The sequence below is a fragment of the Sinocyclocheilus grahami genome, unplaced genomic scaffold, assembly GCF_001515645.1.
Source record: "Sinocyclocheilus grahami isolate Dianchi unplaced genomic scaffold, SAMN03320097.WGS_v1.1 scaffold142.1, whole genome shotgun sequence".
In the NCBI taxonomy this organism is placed as follows: Eukaryota; Metazoa; Chordata; class Actinopteri; order Cypriniformes; family Cyprinidae; genus Sinocyclocheilus; species Sinocyclocheilus grahami.
This window is the reverse complement of record NW_015505321.1, coordinates 31,339-47,136: the sequence shown is the minus strand read 5'-3', so window position 1 is coordinate 47,136 and position 15,798 is coordinate 31,339. Positions and strand designations below refer to the sequence as shown.

General features: G+C 36.6%; 1 protein-coding gene across 1 annotated transcript in view; it reads left to right on the top strand.

Annotated features, from left to right (window-relative positions):
* The window catches only part of LOC107591491 (colorectal mutant cancer protein-like), a 42,588-nt gene that overhangs the window by 445 nt on the left and 26,345 nt on the right, over positions 1–15,798 (top strand). The window contains exons 2-5 of the mRNA XM_016280648.1: positions 1,399–1,505; positions 6,535–6,683; positions 9,705–9,868; positions 12,898–13,140. Coding sequence (XP_016136134.1) covers positions 1,399–1,505; positions 6,535–6,683; positions 9,705–9,868; positions 12,898–13,140 — 663 coding nt within the window. The remainder of the gene's footprint in view (positions 1–1,398; positions 1,506–6,534; positions 6,684–9,704; positions 9,869–12,897; positions 13,141–15,798) is intronic.

Here is a 15,798-nt window from a genome sequence, read left to right as displayed (position 1 = left end):
TTATATTTTTTGAAATATATATGTGTGTGTGTGTGTGTGTGTGTGTGTGTGTGTGTGTGTGTGTGTGTGTGTGAGACTCACACAGACTCTGTAACTCCAGCCAGGAGAACATGCCATTCCTCTCAGATCACTGCAGGAAGGGCGCTCAACGCTCTCTCGGCCAGTTCTGATCCAAAAGCTGCTTTGCTGTGTAACATCTGCATACGCAGCATCTTCACTGAAATGGAGGCTCATGAAAGACTCGATGTAGACACGTCATATAATAAAACACAAGAGACTCAACTCAGTATATGTGTATGTTTCTAACCTAATGACATGATACTCTAATAAACATCAAAATACACACAAATAAATAAAACATCCTGTTTTAATTAGATAAGAACTATATGAGAAAAAAAATTATGATATACTACAATATATATATTATTACATAAATATAAAATTTTTATATATGTGTGTCTGTATATTTTATATATAAACATTTATATCATTTTTACTATAGTTTTTATTTTTGTTTTGATTAAACAATTAGAAAAATGTATTATGTAATTGTTTTATATATAAAGAGAGAGATCAAGAGGGTTTTTGCTATTTTAAATAATTTAAGAAAAAATTATGTATTATTGTGTGTGTGTGTGTGTGTGTGTGTGTGTGTGTTTATATATAAAGAGAGAGATCAAGAGGGTTTTTGCTATTTTAAATAATTTAAGAAAAAATTATGTATTATTGTGTGTGTGTGTGTGTGTGTGTGTGTGTGTGTGTGTGTGTGTGTGTGCGTGTGTGCGTGTGTGTGTGCGTGTGTGTGTGCGTGTGTGCGTGTGTGTGTGTGTCCATCCCGGTGGGGACTTAAACCTGAATACACACAGACTCATGGGTACTCGTGTCACTGTGGGGACCTAAATTGAGGTCCCCACGGGTAAACAAGATTATAAATCATACAGAATGAAGTTTTTTGAAAATCTAAAAATGCAGAAAGTTCCCTGTAAGGGGTAGGTTTAGGTGTAGGGTGATACGATATACAGTATGTACAGTAGAAAAACCATTAGGCCTATGGATAAGGATAGCAAACCAGACATGAGTGTGTGTGTCTCTGTGTGCGTGCGTGCGTGCGTGTGTGTGTGTGTGTGTGTGTGTTTGTGTGTGACACACGTGTGTGTGTGTGTGTGTGAGACTCACACAGACTCTGTAACTCCAGCCAGGAGAACATGCCATTCCTCTCAGATCACTGCAGGAAGGGTGCGTAACGCTCGCTCGGCCAGAAAACGGGATCTAATTCCCCTTGCGTTCGGAGCAGCGCAGATTCATTTATTCTGGATCAATCACTTTAAACGTGTGTTTAGTCTCGATGAGCAGTTTAATTCTGTGTCAGTTCAATAGTATTGAGTTGAGCGCTGTGAGGTTCAGGAGAGAACGACGCTGCGCTACGAGGAGCGAATCACAGAGCTGCACAGCATTATCGCAGAACTCAACAAGAAGATAGACCTGCTGCAGGGAGCCACCATCAGGTCTCTCACACACACACGCACACTCAAACTCAAACACTCACAGAGACACACTCACACACACCACATGCATGCACACACACACTTGAACTCAAACCCTCACAGAGACACACACCACATGCACACACATACACACACACACACACACTCAAACCCCCACAGAGACACACACCCCATGCATGCACACACACACACACAAACTCAAACACTCACAGAGACACACATACACCACATGCATGCATGCACACACACTCAAACTCAAACCCTCACAGAGACACACACCACATGCATGCACACACACTCAAACTCAAACACTCACAGAGACACACATACACCACATGCATGCATGCACACACACTCAAACTCAAACACTCACAGAGACACACATACACCACATGCATGCATGCACACACACTCAAACTCAAACACTCACAGAGACACACATACACCACATGCATGCATGCACACACACTCAAACTCAAACACTCACAGAGACACACATACACCACATGCATGCATGCACACACACTCAAACTCAAACCCTCACAGAGACACCCCCCACATGCACACACACACTCAAACCCCCACAGAGACACACACCACATGCATGCACACACACACCCACACACACTCAAACTCAAACACTCACAGAGACACACACACACTCAAGAGTCTAACACATACAACATAGAACAGACAGAGCGCCCTCAAGTGGCCAGTCCAGGGCACCACAACCAACACTGTGACACGCTTAGAGAACAGTTGTGTTTGGACCACACATTTACATTCATGCTTTTAGCAGATGCTTTATCTAAAGCAGCTTACAGTGCAGGAACATAAACATGCACACGTACAGTAAGAGTGTGTGTGTGTGTGTGTGTGTGCGCGAGCGCAGCTGTCTGAGGTCGGTCTGGTCTTCAGCGCCGGCGGTGGTCTCGTCTGCAGAGACTCCTGGGAGAGTTTTACCCTTCAGCATCTGACCGGAGATACGCCGATCATCTCTACTTTTGCTCCTAAAGCTTGTGGGCTGCTTCCCATAGGCAGAAAACTTCAGCTCAAATACAAAGAAATACAGAATTATAAATTGCATAATAATAATTAAGCCCATTTTTAAGACTATTATGTTTTTAATGACATTTAAGCTCATTTATACACATAATTGTAATTACTGTAATGCATCTGAGTTTGATAGTAATCTCATTATTTTTATTGATCCTCAATAGATTTGCTGTAAAAAATAAATTCCGTAAAAAACCGGCAACTGTGGTTGGCAACATTTTACTGTAAAAAATACGGTAGCAGCATTTTAGGTTTTACGGTTTTAACTTAAAATTTACAGTTAAATACCGTAATTTCGCTAACTGATATAATGCTAATATACCAACCCACTGAAGTACTGAAATCTGTTTTGTACCTTTGTAAACACTGCACCAAAAGCAGGTGATGAGAAAGTCACACGATGAACCAAAGCCCATCACAAGCAGCTTTTAAATATTAACATATATAGAAGGTGCACAGCGTCATTCACACAAACACTAAACACCTTCACGGTGACACACATGAAACTGAAATAATGCAATTAATGCAAGCATTAATTGAACAACATTATATGTGACATACAACCCTAATGTACACAACTGATAAGAAAAAACTAAGAAGAAACATAGTTAATTTAACTAAAAATCATCAAATTTGAAATGTAATGCAGGGCATTCTGGGAATGTCAATTTACGGTTATTCACTGTAAATTATATTATCTTTTTCACTTCCAAAAACGGTGTACTACCGTAAGATTACATGTAATGTCCAAGTTTTTCACCGTATATAGTAGGGGAACTTACCATTAACTATTGAACAGGTTTTTACTGTAGCATTTTTACAGTCTTTTACAGTTAAATTCACGGTCAGTTTTTACAGTGAACCGTAATACAGCTGGTTTTTTAATTAAAAACAGGTCTAACTAAAGGCATTACAAGAAATAGTGCCCTGATTTATGAACCGTTTACAGTTGACAGTGTTTGATTACATTACTGAGAATTAGGCAAGAAAATGTGTTTATTTGTCATAAAAAATAATGACATAATAAATATAAATGCAAAATAATAATGTCTTGAAAGTAATGTCATCATAATGCTAATGTAAAATAATACATATAGATGTCAAATTATGTCATGAAAATAATGACAATAATGCAAATATATAATAATAAAATAAATATAAATGTAAAATTATAATGGTTTGGAAATAATGCCATAATGCAAAATATTAAATGTAAAACAATAATCATTAAAAATAATAACAAAATAATGTAAATGCAAAATAGTAAATGTAAAATAGCAATGTATTGAAAATAGTGTCATAGTATTGCAAATGTAAAATAATAGTTGTTAAAATAATGGCAAAATAAGGTCTTGAAAATGTCATAATAATGCAAATGTAAAACAATGTGAATATAAAATTAGTCTTACAAATAATGTCAGTAATGAAAATGTAAAATAATAAATATAAATGTAAAGTAGTACTGTCATGAAAATAATATCATAATAATTCAAATGTAAAATAATACAATTAAATGTAAAATAATGTCATGAATATAATGCCATAATAATGCAAACATAAAATTTAGTGGCTTAATTTTCTTTATGCAACATATACTTTTCCAAATGGATTGTATTACAAATATTGTTGGCTCTCAAATTGCTTTGCTTCTCTTTTGTAAGTGGCTTTGGATAAATGCACAAATGTAAATGCTGGCTGAAGTGTTGTGTGTGTAAGCAGCTGACGAGGGTTCGGAGCGGAGCTTCTGTATTCACTGCGCACAGAAAAGCTTCCCTCTAAAGCCTCTTACTGTGATTTATAGCTTTGTAACTCTGCTCAATGACAGATATCAGCTGCTTTAATGCTCCTTTAAATCTCCGTCCGGGTAAATGTTACTCAAGCGTGTCTCGTTTTGTCATTTGGCCTGGAAACCCAGCAGGAGATGAGTGTCTCCTTTCATCGTTTATTCTGAAGATATCGCGTTCATCTTACTAAACGAACTGCATGACAATAGCTTGATTCGTTGCCCAGCTCATGAATAGTGAGTTGTGAAGGGAGATGCGGTGAACTGGTAACCGTGTGTCCAGCTGCATGTGAATGAGATCCACTCCAGTGTTTAATTAGAAACGCCTCATATGTATGCAGCAGGTGGGGCTTTGCATCCTCGTTAGGGAAATTAGAATATGCCGAATGACTCCAGGCCTCTGTTGACTTTCAAATTCGTCCCCGAATCATAACTCTGTAGTTTGATCATTTGATAAAATAGCTGTTGTATGCAGTATTTAGGGGGTAGCTTTTTATTATCGCAAATAGAAACATGACTAAATGCAATTTATTTATTTGCTAAGATCTTCTAATTGGTATTACCTTTGTTTTAGCTTTTTTCCGTGGTAAAAAAAACAAAAACAGAATTGCATGATGTATGAATGGAATTTATACTTGCGAATTTTATCTCACAATTGGGACTTTTTTCTTGCAATTCTGAGAAATAAGAAGATATAAACTCAGAACTGCAATATATAATCTCAGAATTGTGAGATATAAGCTGAGAATTGCGAGATTCACACTTCTGAGGGGAAAAAAAAAAGTCTGAATCGCAAGTTATAAAAAAAAAAACATGCCGTTTCTGAGAAAAAAGTGAGAATTGCGAGAGATGAACAGAATTCTAGAGGGGGAAAAATCTGAATTCCGAGAAAAAAGTCAGAACTCTGAGGCTACGTTTAAACTAGTGCGTTTTTGTTTTAAAACGGCATTTTAAAATGAAAACGATCCTCATCTACACTGGCGGTTTCACTGCGTTTCAGAAACGATCTCCATCCACACTACACAACCGAAAGCGCATGTCACATGACCATTCATGCAGGTGCAACCATAGATATGTATAGGTAGATGCTCTATTATTTAGATGGCGGACGCTTCTACGTGCTTTGAGCGGTCGAATGGGGAATCTACCAATGCGTATCTATGGGTACAGCAATGAGCATGATGTTATTGTTTACACGGTCATCACGGATACGCAGAGCGAATGTGGGCAGCCATGCCATCGTTTTCAAAAGTCTCCGTTTTGCTCCGTTTACACTGAAGCGCAACCCCGAAGTTTTCAAACTAAAACAGCATTTTCAAAAGTCTCCGTTTTCGAGGGCCGAGAACACCGGGGTAGTGTAAATGACAGGCGTAACCGTAGCAAAAAGTTATGCGTTTTAAAACGAAAACGCACTAGTGTAAACGTAGCCTGAGAATAATCTCAGAATTCTGAGAACAAGTCAGAATTCCGAGAACAAAGTCAGAATTCCGAGACCAAAGTCAGAATTCCGAGACCAAAGTCAGAATTCCGAGACCAAAGTCAGAATTCCGAGACCAAAGTCAGAATTCCGAGAACAAGTCAGAATTCCGAGAATAAAGTCAGAATTATGACACAAAAGACAGATTTTTGAGATGTAAACTCCGAATTATGTAAGAAAAAAATGTAAAAAACATTATTACTTCAAATCTTTTTATTGGTATTTTGTGTGACAATGCAGATTGAAATAATGATAATTAAGACATTGTCCATTATTAATCCCCTCCACAATCCCCCCCATTCATATTAACTCAGATGGACAGGAAAACAGTAAATGAAATAAAGAAAGAAACAATAACAAATAAAATAAAATAGATATAATTAACCAATATATAAGTAAGTAACCAAAAAAAAAAATTCCTTCTTACAGATGACAAACATTACATGTTGCCAGTTACAGGTGCACAAGGTAGGCCTTTAATATAGTCCAAAAAGGGATCCCAAGTCTTATAAAAGGATTTGAGTGAACCAGAGAGTGAGCATCTTAACTTTTCAAGTCTGGGAAAAGAGAAAAAACATAATTTTTTTTTAATCTTTGGAGGAATCACGCTTCCATAGATTGGTGCTCACACTCTCAAAAAATCAGGATCAACAGAACATCTCACTTTCTGCGCCGATTCTTCTCATTCATCATAACGTGTGTGTGTTTCTCAGGGAGGAGGATGAGCTTTCCGAGCTTCGCTCCGATCTCAGTCACAGCCAGCAGGAAGTTAACGAGGACGACCGGAGCGTCGATCAGGACCCCGACCAGGCGTCCATCTCACTGCCTGAGAACCAGTCCACGCTGGTCACTGCAGACATGGGTAAGAGCAGCAGTCAAAAGCCTGATGGATTATTATATTTCCAAATCCAGTCTCAGAAATGCAGACTGACAGACAGGAAACCTGCCGGAAATAGGAAACATGATTTATGATGAACGGAATCTCAGCCTGTCAAGAACATGTCCGTATTACATTGCAACATCAAAAGAATGAAAGTATATTTTAATTTTTCAATGTGATGCCTTTTTTGGAAATATTGCATTTTTTATTTATTTATTATGACATTATGAAATCACATTTGAACTGCAAAATGTTCATTACTATAATGCAAAAAAGATATCGACATTACAGTAATGAACATTATGCAATATAAATGTGCTTAATTGTTATAATGCAAGTGTAAAATAATACATGTAATATGAAAATAATACAATTAATTGCAAAATGCCATTTAAAAATGACAATGCAAATTCAAAATAATGAATGTAAATATAAAATAAAACTCTTACAAATGTTATAATAATGCAAATGTAAAATAAAAATAACATATTATAATGTCATTGCAATAATATATATATATATTTACATGATGAAAATGTAAAATAATAAATATAGATGTAAAATAATGTCATGAAAATATTGTCGTAATAAGCTACAAAATGAAGCGTTGTAAAAATCGAAGTGTTTCAGAAAGGCGGGGCATAGAGGAGAAACAATAATGTACAGTATGTGGAAAATAATGTGTTTTTTGAACCTTAAACTGCATAAAATATTCACTGGAAATATTGGCCTCATTTGTGTTTTCACTCACAGACAGCAGTGAGATCTCCAGTGGTTCTTCCAGACAGCAGTGAAGGTCATTAGAGAGCAAATAAAGGCTTTTGCTGAGAGAGAGAAAAATCAGCTCTGTGCATGCGTGCAGTTCGTGTTTCCCGTAGTGCTTCGGTCTTGGTTTATAATGGCAGACAGACTCGTTTTGCTGAGCGTAATCGTCGTCTTCGCTCTGCTTTCTTTTGTTTTTCCACTCGATCGAGCCGATACGCTTCACACAAAAGCGTTTAAAGGCCTCAGCGTTCGGGGTGCTGTCATTGTCCCTTCAGTCTAATGGCGTTTTTCATCACGAGTGTATTGTAGGAGCATTCCCAGCATGCATCACTCCCGTCTGTGAAAGGAAATGACATTCAGATTCTACAGTTTTTGTTTTTGCCATGATTAAAACAGCTTTGCATTACAAAAGTGGAAATAACGGAGTAAATTTTAAATTACAATTTTATATTCAGACTTTTAGTATAATTGATGAACTATTACAGTTTTAGTGAATATTGTAAATTAGATTTTATTATTTATATTTTGTTTCCGTTTAATTTTAGGTAAAGTTTTAGTCATTTTGTTTTGGGTTCTTTTGTAATTTTTATTATTTTTATTATTTTATTTTTATTCAGCTATGTCGTTTTTGTGAAGTTTAACGTTTTAGTTAATTTAGTTTTAGTTATTTCAGTATTAAACTAAATGAAAATGAGAAATGTTGCTTTGGCAACTATCTGAAATAAAATAATTTATTTCAGTTTTTTTTTTTTTTTTTAATTATTTCAAGCAGTGAATGTTTTTATGCTTTTAGCTTTAGTTAGAAAATAACCCTGTTATATATAAACGTTTTAGTTAATTTAGTTTTAGTTATTTCAGTATTAAACTAAATGAAAATGAGAAATGTTGCTTTGGCAACTATCTGAAATAAAATAATTTATTTCAGTTTTTTTTTTTTTTTAAATTATTTCAAGCAGTGAATGTTTTTATGCTTTTAGCTTTAGTTAGAAAATAACCCTGTTATATATATATTCAGATATATATAAATATATGTATAATATATATTTATGTATATACTGTATATACAGTCAAACCCAAGTTTATTCAGACACCTTCAACATTTCTCACATTATCACAGTTTATTCGCTATAGTTTAGAAAATGGTAATAAAATATGAGAAGAACTCAAGAGTTAAACTGTGTCAGAACAAACTCATCTTGATAATGTCAGATAACTTTGATAGAAAGGTATGTAATGGATTCTGTTGTCAGCTGTTAAATTTAAGAACATAATTAGATAAAACCAATTTAGCTCAACCAGACTTTTTGGGTATAATATGTCACAGTTTACTTTATTTTGCTATCCTCACTTACATAAATGAACTATAGTGTCCTGCACCCACTAGTAAAAATTATTTTATTTGTTTTATTTTTAACAAAGTGCAGACTGTATCATTGACTTCATACAAAACTAAACTTCAGAATCGTGCCTTTAAAGTGTTGAATCAATTCTGGAGGCTCAGTGTGAAGCTCATCCAGTGTTTCTCCCACAAGTGTTTTTATGTTTCATGGTTAATGTATGACGGCACATTGCCTGCAGTTGTGAATATTAATACAGCTCTGGATCAATAATCTGCTCATGTCAGCGATCGTATTGAGCTCTGATTTACTCCGGTTTTTTCATTTCATTTTCCTGCTGGACGCTGGATGAGCAGCTTTGGATAATATTATTACAGGTTAGGCAGGAGACTTCATGGAGTTCTCAGGTATGGTTAATGTCAATTATTGAAGTGATTTCTGTAAATTGAGCTCATATTGAGATCTCTGACTTCTGATGCAGACTTTGGCAAATCTAAGGGCAATTTGAGACATTGCTGAGATCTCGTCTGAAGCTTTAGAAGAGACACTTGTCAAATTTCAGATTTCAGCAGAAGTCTCTGTTTGCTCCCTACTTTGATCTCATTGCTGTGAAGGAGAAACGAAGTTGAGACATTATAGTATTTGTATTTGTGTTTTTTCTTTACTATACTTTTATATGCTATTTTTTTTTAAAATCTTATCAATTTTTTTAAAAACTGTTTATTAAATGTTTTCATATTGCGTTCTTTAATTTGATTTTATTAGCTCTCCTATTATTCTTAGAATTGTTTGTGCTTTGTAAATAAATGGCTCGGCTAGAATAGAATGCGAGTGCAGTTTCATGCTGGAGAAATTCCCAGTAATGGCCTGCAGGTTGACTGAGATGCGTGTGTTTTTCCAGATAACTGCAGTGACCTGAACTCGGAGCTGCAGCGGGTTTTGACGGGGCTGGAGAGCGTCCTCTGCGGCCGCAAGAAGAGCACATGTAGCCTGTCCGTGGCGGAGGTGGACAGACACATCGAGCAGCTGACCTCCGCCAGCGAACACTGCGATCTGGCCATCAAGGTAAAACACCTGACAGATGCAGTACAGGAGCCCACAGACACTATATAGTGCACAGTACCACAAACTGCAGTCTGACTGGCTGGCTCCGTTCGCAAAGAGCTTGATTGACAGGCGATCTGACCAATCATAACGCCAAAAAATCCGCCATCTGCCGGAGAGTTGATTTACTTCGGTGGACTCAAACTTGAAATAAAATACACTTTGATGTTCATTCATGTTTATTTCATGCTATCAGTAAATATGAAAAGACGATCAATTCACATGCTGCTTTATGACATGTGACATGTGGCCAAGTATGGTGACCCATACTCGGAATTAGTGCTCTGCATTTACCCATCCAAAGTGAACACACACAGCAGTGAACACACACAAACCGTGAACACACACCCGGAGCAGTGGGCAGCCATTTATGCTGCGGCGCCCGGGGAGCAGTTGGGGGTTCGGTGCCTTGCTCAAGGGCACCTCAGTCGTGGTATTGAAGGTGGGAGAGAGCGCTGTACATTCACTCCCCCCACCTACAATCCCTGCCGGTACGAGACTCGAACCCACAACCTTTGGGTTATGAGTCCGACTCTCTAACCATTAGGCCACGACTTCCCACGACTTCCAACTGAGGCAATTCAGTGATCTCTCACGACACATTAAAGAGCCACAAAACACTATTTATTGTTTGAATTTCTCTAAAAATTACAGCATTTGAAAGCTGAGACCTTGTTTCATACCAGTCTGTCAGTGTGTTGTCAGTTTCCTCTTTGCTCCGCGATGAAAACACTGCGTGAGAAAATGATGTGTAATATGAGAGAGGCACGGACATAGCAACGGTAACTAAGGAGTACGTAACTATCCACTTTGACACTTCTGCAGCTTGATTTGGTAAAACCCTGTCAGCATGGACCGGAAGAGACCTTGTGATTTGAAAATCTGGAAAACTTTTGTCTAATGTTGTGACTAGTTCTTTGGTGAAGAGCGATGCATTAAAGTTATTCATGTGTGGAATAATCTGGGAATTCAGATCACAAAATGTCTTAAAATATTCCCACTCATTTCTTGTTTTTTAAAAGGTTTTTTTTTTTAAAGAAAAAAAACTTCTGTTCACCAAAGCTGCATTTATTTGATCAAAAATACAAAATAAAATGTGAAAAATTATTGCACTTTTAAATAGCTGTTTTCTGTGTGAATATACATTAAAATTTAATTTATTTCTGTGATGCGCAGCTGAGTTTTCAGCATCATTATTCTAGTCTTCAGTGTCACATGATCTTCAGAAATCATTTTAATATGCTGATTTGCTGCTCGAGAAACATTTCTGATTATTATCAATGTTGAAAATGTCGTGCTGCTCAATATTTTTGTGGAAACTGTGACGCATTTTATTTTTCAGGAATCACAGATGAATAGAAAGTTCAAAAGAACAGCATTTATTTGAAATAAAAATATGCTGTCACATTATAAATGTCTTTGTTTGATCTATTATTAAGAAAAATATTAATTAAAATTTTTTTTTTAATGATCATGTATTTTAGATTCACTCACCCCTAAATGGTGCACAAAAACAGAGCAAACAGTGATTGGTCTCTTTAGCTGTCAATCAGTCAGTCTCTTCCTGTCCAAGTGGGCGGTTCTTGGCCAAAATGAGCTGCAGAGTAGACTCGACTTCACAATATCTCATGTTGATAGTCAAAGTCTGAGACTGTGCAGCTGAATGACTCCATATTTCATATTTATACACACTTGTTCCCTCTGCTCATGCTATCAATAATTCAATACAGGCTGTAGGATGTTTATTATGTATATACTGTATAAAGACACACACATACAGAATATATTTTGAAAATATTTACTTGTATTGACATGTATATATTCATATAATGTATATATAAATATATTTAATATATACACGTAACATATATCTTTTTTATATATACATGCATGTGTGTGTATTTATATATACATAATAAATATACACAGCACACACGCATATATTATGTAAAAACGTTTATTTTGGATGCGATTAATCGTTTGACAGCACTAATTTAATTACATAATGCATCATTTGCATGTCAGAAAAAGTGTAATACAAAAAAATTGTCTTAATGTACTGTGATTTATTCAACTGGGAGCGTATGGTGAGATTAATTACTTTTTCACCCTATTCGCCTTGCATTATTTTACTTTATGAACTTTACTATTATTGTTGAGCATTTTTAAAGCTTTATATATAAATGAGCTGACTAAAGTGCAAAGGTTTTGAGTGCAGTTTCATGTGGAAATGTCTCCTCCTTTTTTGCCACAGAGCACTTAAACAAGGAGTTTGCCCTTAAAAGTATGCACTTACTCTTGCAAGTTACATAAAACCTTCAGTCTTCTTCAGTGTCACATGATGATTCTTCAGATATCATTCTAATATGTGACCCTGGAGCACAAGTGTCCATTTTTTTTTATTGAGATTTGTGCATCATCTGAAAGCTGAATAAATAATCTTTCCATTGATGTATGGTTTGTTAGGATAGGACAATATTTGGCAGAGATACAACTATTTGAAAATCTGGAATCTGAGGGTGCAAAAAAATCTAAATATTGAGAAAATCATCTTTAAAGTTGTCCAAATGAAGTTCTTAGCAATGCATATTACTAATCAAACATTAAGTTTTGATATATTTACAGTAGGAAATTTACTAAATATCTTCATGGAACATGATCTTTACTTAATATCCTCATGATTTTTGGCATAAAAGAGAAATGGATAATTTTGACCCATACAATGTATTGTTGGCTATTGCTACAAATATCCCCCAGCGACTTAACACTGCTTTTGTGCTGCAGGGTCACATATGCTGATTTGCTTGCTGCTCGAGAAACATTTCTGATTATTGTCAATGTTGAAAACAGTCGTGCTGCACAATATTTTTGTGGAAACCGTGATGCATTTTACTTTTCAGGATTCACAGATGAATAGAAAGTTCAAAAGAACAGCATTTATTTGAAACATGGGAATGTCGCATGAGGCTGAAAGCTGTGTGTGTTTGCAGACGGCGGAGGAGATTGAGGGCGCTCTGGGCCGGGACTTCTACCCCAGTCTGTGTGAGGAGCGTGTGCGCTGGGAGAAGGAGCTGGCTGGACTCCGGGAGGAGAACGAGAGCCTGACGGCGATGCTGTGCAGTAAAGAGGAGGATCTCAACCGCACCAAAGCCACCATGAGCGGCATCCGAGAGGAGCGAGACCGCCTGCGCAGACGCGTGAGTGACGCTACCCTCAAACCACGCATTAAAGGGGTCCTATTATGCTCTTTTACAAAGTTTTGATTTTGTTTTGGGGGTGTACTAGAACAGGCTCTCATACTAGGTTGCTCGAAAAACACATTATTTTTCACATATTTTACGTTATTGCACGCCTCTCTCCCCAGTCTGGCACGAACGGCTCGAATAGTTCCTGTATCAAATGAAGGCCCGCCTTCTGAAATACGTGTTGTGATTGGTTAGCTGGACCAGTGTGTGCTGTGATTGGTCAGCTGGGCCAGTGTGTGCTGTGATTGGTCAGCTGGACCAGTGCGTGCTGTGATTGGTCAGCTGGGCCAGTGTGTGCTGTGATTGGTCAGCTGGGCGAGTGTGTGCTGTGATTGGTCAGCTGGGCGAGTGTGTGCTGTGATTGGTCAGCTGGGCGAGTGTGTGCTGTGATTGGTCAGCTGGACCAGTGCGTGCTGTGATTGGTCAGCTGGGTCAGTGCGTGCTGTGATTGGTTAGCTGGGCCAGTGTGTGTTGTGATTGGTTAGCTGGGCCAGTGTGTGTTGTGATTGGTTAGCTGGGCTGGGCCAGTGTGTGTTGTGATTGGTTAGCTGGTTACTTTTACTGTTATCCTCTTAATCAACACACTTAACCTAAATAAATAACCTAAATAAAATGGAAAACAATCAAATAAAATCTACTATCACTATTATGCTCTTGATCAATACACTTAACCTAAATAAAATTAAATGAAAAAAAAAAATGACAGAAGTGTTATCTTGTTCAAATAAATATTATTTGCTCTTATCTGCACATTTGTGTCTCATGTCAGAGACACATAAAGACACAGCAGGCGATGCTCCAGATTCAACGAGCACGGACAGATTTCATTAGAGATAAATCGCAGGCCGTTTGTGTGTCTTAGGTCTGACCCGGCGGTTTCTATAAAAGCCTTTGGCCTTTTTCACTCGATGCATTTCAGGGCTAATCATGTTAGTGTGCTAACCGGCTTCAGACGCCAGATTCGATTGCAGGCCGCGTCTAAAAGCAGCAGACTAATCGATCCAAACAGGTTTGTGCTGTGCATTTTTCCAAATGATCCGAGGACAGCGGCATTCCTAATTTAAGCTCCGTAAATAGATCCATCACCATCAGTGTGGCCGTTTCTGTAACACCACTGTGCAGGATTCAGTGAAGCCAGGATAAAAACTGAAAAGTAATCCCAAACCAGTGACAGAAATCAACTTTTCTATTAAAGAGCGAAATTTACCTTCCCCTGTTTTGACATGGAAGAGATACAAAAAATGTCTAAAAACATAGTTTTCAGTAAGGGAACAAAACTTTGCAAGTGTTTTAAGACCCTCGAAATACACATAATTAATTTTTTGTTCAATTATCTGTGAAGTTATATTAGTGTCGGAAATCTTTTGTCAAATATATTTAGCCTTTTCCAATATCTCACATGCTTTTGGGACTGATATTTGTTGCTGAACATGAATATGTGCGCCTACGGATGAACCATTGCTGCATGAAATCACTTTTTTCATCTGAAAGTAAAAGTTTATGCATGTAGAATTCATTTATTAATTTAATAATTTAAATGTTCAGAGTAATAGTTATGTTGTTTGATATTGTTTTGTTACAAATAAATATTATAAATGTGGACTGTTTTTGAGCAATCATGAGTTATTAAGTCAAAGGAATTTAATTAAATTCCATTCATTCCAATGGGGTTAATACTGGGAATTCTCGGATTATATATTCTCAGATTTTGAATGCATTATGAGGGTTAAATTAATTTCCATGGGCATTTTTTCCTTTTAAGGGCGAATTTTCTAACCTTAGTAAAGTAGATGTGCATACGCTCATGTAAATTCTTAAATCTACTCAAGAAATGCAAACTGAATAATAAAACACAGCCAAATGAAATCAGTATCAATAAAATCCATATTTGCGCTGCAAAAGTGGCACACGAGCTGCATCTGATGTATTTATACAGACTGTTTAATGCAGCTCAGAGATGCCATGAATGCATTTACACTGCAGTTACAATTGCATTTTATGAGATTTTATGTTTTAAATATAAAATAGATTGAATATAGAACTGTGAAGTGATGCTTTAAATATGAAACTAAAACTGTCAGTAGGTGGAGGTGAGTCATTGAGTCAATTATTCACCCAATTTGTTCAGACTGATTCATTTAGGAATAAAGCAATGATTGCTGAATGATTGATTTGTTAAAAAATGATGATTGATACAGGAATGAAATGTGTGTTACACAAAAGTTCTGCTGTGGATTGGAACTGTTTGTTTTGGTGAAATAGAGCAAAAACAAACAATATGGACAACATTTTTTCTAAATATTAACTTGTTGTTTATTACTGAACTGTTGTGTAAAATCAGTGTCACATTTGCAAGTATGCTGCTATTCGGGAAAACGGCACACTTGCTTGTGTGTTATTGATTACCTGTACTGAAAAGTATGTATTTTGTAGAAATATAAAAAAAATAATAAAAAAAATCACATACATAGGTTTTTTTCTTAGGGGTCATCCTTACTATATTTTATTAGGCTACACCATGCATTATCGCCTGCACTATCAGTTTGTGTTTGGTTTTTGTGAAGTGAGTGACATAATATCAGCTTTCACATTGTTGAAACAACAGTTACGATGCATAGTCAACATATTACACAGCTCCTATCTGCT